Genomic DNA, 5,807 nt, shown 5'->3' on the forward strand with positions numbered 1-5,807 from the left:
GAAAGAAAAGGGTAAGATGATGCGATCAAGATTTGATAACATATCTTCGGACCTACTATGAATTCCATGTCAAAAAAGGTTTGGATTGAATTTTTTTTTTCTTTTTTGGTTGCAAACAAAAATATCCTCCATCATTTTATGAGTTGAAGACATTACACCCCAAAGGCCAGCCAAGTATGGCTTCTTTAATATGTTTTTTCTCTTTCACATTTAGTAGTACAAGTCTGTATAATGTTTCATTTTTCTAGTACCCATATTTTCTTATTTTATCAAGACATACATACTGTGAATCTATGCTTGGTTTTTGGGCATGGTAGGGTGCGTGACACATGCAAGAAATGCGTTAATCATCCCTTTAGGCTTCAGCTAAGTTTATTTGTTAGGAAGAAGTTAAGTGTCAGCCTTAGAGATGAGAAGCACCTGCCTTTGATTCGAAGCTAGCTATTCAAAAATGCCAGGCGTTTGGCACAGCTCGCTGAAGCAAACCTTTCCTTGTCCTTCCTACCGCTCCTTTAGCGTCTCTTAGACTCAAACCTACGACTTCTCAACTCACAGTTTGGTAGACTCTGATCCCTTCCACAACACACCCTTCCCCTTCCATGTGATATTTCACTTACCTTGGCTCTCCCCACAACCCCCTACCTTATAATACCCTCTTCTCCTTTCTCTGCCCTCACCTCCTCTCTGTCTCATATCCTTTTCAGCTACCTTCACCTCTTGTTTCTTTTCTTTGCGTGCCATGGCCTCAAGCACCATGGCTGGCTTTGGTTCACTTGCCGTCGACGAGGTACTTTCTTAATTTTTCCTTCTTCTTCCTTTCTTTATTTTTATCATTGTCTCTGTGCTGAGACTAATGTGTTTCTTATTAATGTGATGTGGGTGGCAGAACCGGCCTCCGACCCGGCAGTCTTCAGGAAAGATATGCAAAGTTTGCGGGGATGAGATTGGCCACAAGGAAGATGGAGCATTGTTTGTGGCTTGTCATGTGTGTGGGTTCCCTGTTTGCCGGCCTTGTTATGAGTACGAGAGGAGTGAAGGAACCCAGTGCTGCCCCCAGTGCAACACTCGCTACAAGCGTCTTAAAGGTTAATTTGTTTTACTCTCCTTTTATTTTGTGCTCTCCATTATGTTTCTAGACTTCATTAATTTGTTAGAGAAAGTTTGAACAGAACTAACATGTTTTCTTGTCCCCCAGGTAGTCCAAGAGTTGCAGGAGATGAGGAAGACAACTCTGACCAAGATGACTCTGATGATGAATTTCAGACTAAGAACCGCAAAGATGACTCAGATCGGCAACATGTAAGTTAATTATAGAATAGACACTTTAATTTCATATTGTAATTGTCTTCGATGTCATTGTCTTATTTTCATACGGTAGGACTATTAATTAAGTTTTGTCTTCAATGATAATAATCTGATCAGATAGTCTAAATTTCAAATAATGGATAACTTGATTGAAGTACATGACAGCATATAGAAAGTAAGAAGAATGCTAAGCCCCAGGATGGTCAAATTTTGCAGGAAAATGGGGACTATAATAATCAGCAATGGCATCCAAATGGTCAAGCTTTCTCAGTTGCAGGAAGCAGTAAGTGCAACAAAATTTTCTTTTTTAACATTCATTTGCTTTCGTTCTCGAAAACCTGATTTTTATTTATATCTATGGGTGGGTTGTCGACGGGGTGCAGCTGCTGGGAAGGATTTTGAAGGCGACAAAGAGATATATGGCAGCGCAGAATGGAAAGAGAGAGTTGAGAAATGGAAAGTCAGACAAGAGAAAAGAGGTTTGATGAGCAATGATGATGGAGGAAACGATCAAGCTGAAGAAGATGATTATCTGTAAATTCCTCTTTATCCATCTTTCTTGCACTTTAAACCACTGGATAACAGTCTTAACACAAATATGTACACAAATACATGCATATACCACCTTGTACCAACAATTTTCTCATTCCTTTTGCAGCATGGCCGAAGCTCGACAACCTCTCTGGCGAAAAGTCCCAATTCCCTCAAGCCTGATCAACCCTTATCGGATAGTCATCGTCCTCCGCTTCATAATTCTGGTCTTTTTCCTTCGTTTTCGTATTCTAACACCGGCTTATGATGCTTACCCCTTATGGCTCATCTCTGTTATATGTGAAGTTTGGTTTGCCTTCTCCTGGATACTCGACCAGTTCCCCAAATGGCTCCCCATTACCCGTGAAACTTACCTGGATCGCCTGTCCTTGAGGTTTGAGCGTGAGGGAGAGCCAAATCAACTGGGCTCAGTTGATGTCTTTGTGAGTACTGTTGACCCTCTCAAGGAACCACCCATCATAACAGCAAACACAGTTCTATCAATATTAGCTGTCGATTATCCTGTTGAGAAAGTGACTTGTTATGTGTCGGATGATGGTGCTTCTATGCTTCTTTTCGACACACTATCTGAAACCGCTGAATTTGCAAGGAGGTGGGTACCGTTTTGCAAAAAACATAATGTCGAGCCTAGGGCACCTGAGTTTTATTTCTCCGAGAAGATAGATTACTTGAAAGACAAGGTGCATCCTAGCTTTGTAAAAGAACGCAGAGCCATGAAAGTACGTTTACAAACTCTCTGTTTACATTTTTGTGCTAACAATGTCCTCATCGTGTTCAAACATGCAAGTTAACAAGAGTTTATAATATATTGCTTCTGACTTACCGTAGAGGGAATATGAAGAATTTAAAGTGAGGATCAATGCACTGGTGGCAAAGGCTCAGAAGAAACCAGAAGAAGGATGGGTGATGCAGGATGGCACCCCATGGCCTGGAAATATTACTCGTGATCATCCTGGGATGATTCAGGTTAGATAAGAGCATATCAAATTATTTTTTTAACCCTGAAAATTGCGGACCAGATCAAAGTGGTACTCAAAAGCTACTTGCTTTACAGGTATATCTAGGAAGCGCCGGTGCTCTTGATGTGGATGGCAAGGAACTGCCTAGGCTTGTGTATGTATCTCGTGAGAAACGGCCTGGTTATCAACACCACAAGAAAGCCGGTGCCGAGAATGCTCTGGTGAGTACTGTTTCGTAATGCTCTTGTTGCTTTCGTTTGTGAGATCAAAAGAGTGCAGTTAATGATTTGTTGCTCCTGTTGGATCATGGATGCCATTGACAGGTTCGAGTGTCTGCAGTGCTTAGTAATGCACCCTTCATTTTGAATCTGGATTGTGATCACTACATCAACAACAGCAAGGCCCTAAGGGAGGCGATGTGCTTTTTAATGGATCCCCAATTTGGAAAGAAGCTTTGCTATGTTCAATTTCCACAGAGGTTCGATGGTATTGATCGTCACGATAGATATGCTAATCGAAACGTTGTCTTCTTCGATGTAAGTCACTGAATAAAATGATCTTTTTTGTTTGCTATTTTTCATTTCATTTTGGTTTTGAAAAATTGATACCTAAAAACGACAATGCCTCTTTTTGTTATAGATCAACATGTTAGGTTTAGATGGGCTTCAAGGCCCTGTATATGTAGGCACAGGCTGTGTCTTCAACAGGCAGGCACTGTATGGCTATGATCCACCAGTATCCGAGAAGCGACCAAAGATGACATGCGACTGCTGGCCTTCATGGTGTTGCTGTTGCTGTGGGGGGTCAAGGAAAAAGTCAAAGAAGAAAGGAGAGAAAAAGGGCTTACTTGGAGGTCTTCTATACACCAAGAAGAAGAAAATGATGGGAAAGAACTATGTGAGAAAGGGGTCTGCACCAGTCTTTGATCTTGAAGAGATTGAAGAGGGGCTTGAAGGATACGAGGAATTGGAGAAATCATCACTAATGTCACAGAAGAACTTTGAGAAACGATTCGGACAGTCACCAGTCTTCATTGCTTCAACTCTGATGGAAAATGGTGGCCTTCCTGAAGGCACCAATACCACATCACTTATTAAGGAGGCCATTCATGTAATTAGCTGTGGTTATGAAGAGAAAACGGAGTGGGGCAAAGAGGTGAGTAATATTATAATGAGCCCCTACTCACTGTATATATAGTTTATTTTGGAAATTACTGATGATGGAAATTGTTTTGGTTTACAGATTGGATGGATTTATGGGTCAGTCACAGAAGATATTTTAACAGGTTTCAAGATGCACTGTAGAGGATGGAAGTCAGTTTACTGTGTACCAAAAAGACCAGCATTCAAAGGGTCAGCTCCAATCAATCTATCAGATCGGTTACACCAAGTTCTGAGATGGGCTCTCGGTTCTGTAGAAATTTTCCTCAGTCGTCACTGCCCACTTTGGTATGGCTACGGCGGAAAACTGAAACGGCTGGAGAGGCTTGCTTACATCAACACCATCGTTTACCCTTTCACTTCCATTCCTTTACTCGCTTATTGTACTATCCCAGCTGTTTGTCTCCTGACTGGAAAATTCATCATCCCAACTGTAAGTAATATAGGAGAAACATTCTGAAAGTGATTGATTTATTAGGCCATGGAAATAAAACATGAAACTTGGTAATAAGTCTCTTTGAAACACCAGAAAACCTCATCTTTAGTTGCTTGGAGACTGACTGCTCTTGCTATCTAGTTTTGAAATATACAATTTAAAATGATAGTTTGGAATAATTTGTTCTGTTTGTCTGTAACATCTATAGGTATAAAAGAGGAGAAGAGGAATAGGATAATAGGAATTTTTTTTTGAATTTTTAGTCCCAGAACTTGATTCTTTAAGCTTGATGCATGGTTCTAGTGGATGACCATTTTTATTCTATATGCAGCTGAGCAACTTTACAAGTGTATGGTTCTTGGCACTTTTCCTTTCCATCATAGCAACTGGTGTGCTTGAACTTCGATGGAGCGGAGTTAGCATCCAAGACTGGTGGCGTAATGAACAATTTTGGGTGATCGGTGGTGTCTCTGCACATCTATTTGCAGTCTTCCAAGGCCTTCTCAAAGTCCTTGCTGGAGTCGACACCAACTTCACTGTAACATCAAAAGCCGCAGACGATGCTGAGTTTGGTGAGCTTTACCTCTTCAAATGGACCACCCTCCTCATCCCTCCGACAACTCTAATTATATTGAATATGGTGGGAGTCGTGGCTGGGGTTTCTGATGCAATTAATAATGGTTATGGCTCATGGGGTCCCTTATTCGGCAAGCTATTCTTCGCTTTCTGGGTCATTCTTCACCTCTATCCTTTCCTCAAAGGTTTGATGGGAAGGCAAAACAGGACTCCGACCATCGTTGTGCTGTGGTCTATACTTCTTGCATCAATTTTCTCGCTGGTCTGGGTTCGGATCGATCCTTTCTTGCCCAAGCAAAAAGGTCCAGTCCTCAAACCATGTGGAGTGGAGTGCTAATCGTGTCCGTTACAATCTCCTCAACATTTCTTTTTGGCCGTATGCCGCTATTGATTTGCTTCGATTCCCCAAATGGTTTTGAAACTTTTTTCAAGGGATTGATATTGTATATACAGTCTCTTAAGATTTTGTTGGTAATGCTAAGAAGGGTGTTATTGACTAATACACGCATGTAAGATAATGTCTATTTTAGACAAATTGCCCTCTTATTTCATACATTATACAACGCACCTATTCAAAACTCCATTGCAATCATATGTCAATCACATTTTTCTTTTGTTATCTTATTAGATTTCGATTTTGTATTCTAATTTTCCTTTAATCACTTTTGCTCACTAATTCTCAAACTACACCTAAATTTTGCCCCACCAAGGACCTATTCTATTTGCAAAACATATTTGCTAGTAAAGAAGTAAAGTGTAGCAACCACTTTACCCTTTCCTTTCTTTTTTTGGGTGTGTGTTCTGGCCACCACTTCGGGA

At 40.8% G+C, this 5,807-nt stretch overlaps 1 protein-coding gene across 1 annotated transcript; it reads left to right on the forward strand.

The window, feature by feature from the left end:
* LOC18613083 (cellulose synthase A catalytic subunit 4 [UDP-forming]) lies at nucleotides 740–5,571 on the forward strand. Its single transcript, XM_018124745.1, has 12 exons — nucleotides 740–787; nucleotides 887–1,085; nucleotides 1,196–1,299; nucleotides 1,522–1,588; nucleotides 1,689–1,839; nucleotides 1,964–2,576; nucleotides 2,686–2,823; nucleotides 2,912–3,037; nucleotides 3,140–3,352; nucleotides 3,456–3,971; nucleotides 4,059–4,409; nucleotides 4,744–5,571. The coding sequence occupies exons 1-12, from the start codon at nucleotides 740–742 to the stop codon at nucleotides 5,323–5,325; spliced, it is 3,108 nt and encodes a 1,035-aa protein (XP_017980234.1). The 3' UTR covers nucleotides 5,326–5,571.

Source organism: Theobroma cacao, chromosome 1, assembly GCF_000208745.1.
Source record: "Theobroma cacao cultivar B97-61/B2 chromosome 1, Criollo_cocoa_genome_V2, whole genome shotgun sequence".
NCBI lineage: Eukaryota > Viridiplantae > Streptophyta > Magnoliopsida > Malvales > Malvaceae > Theobroma > Theobroma cacao.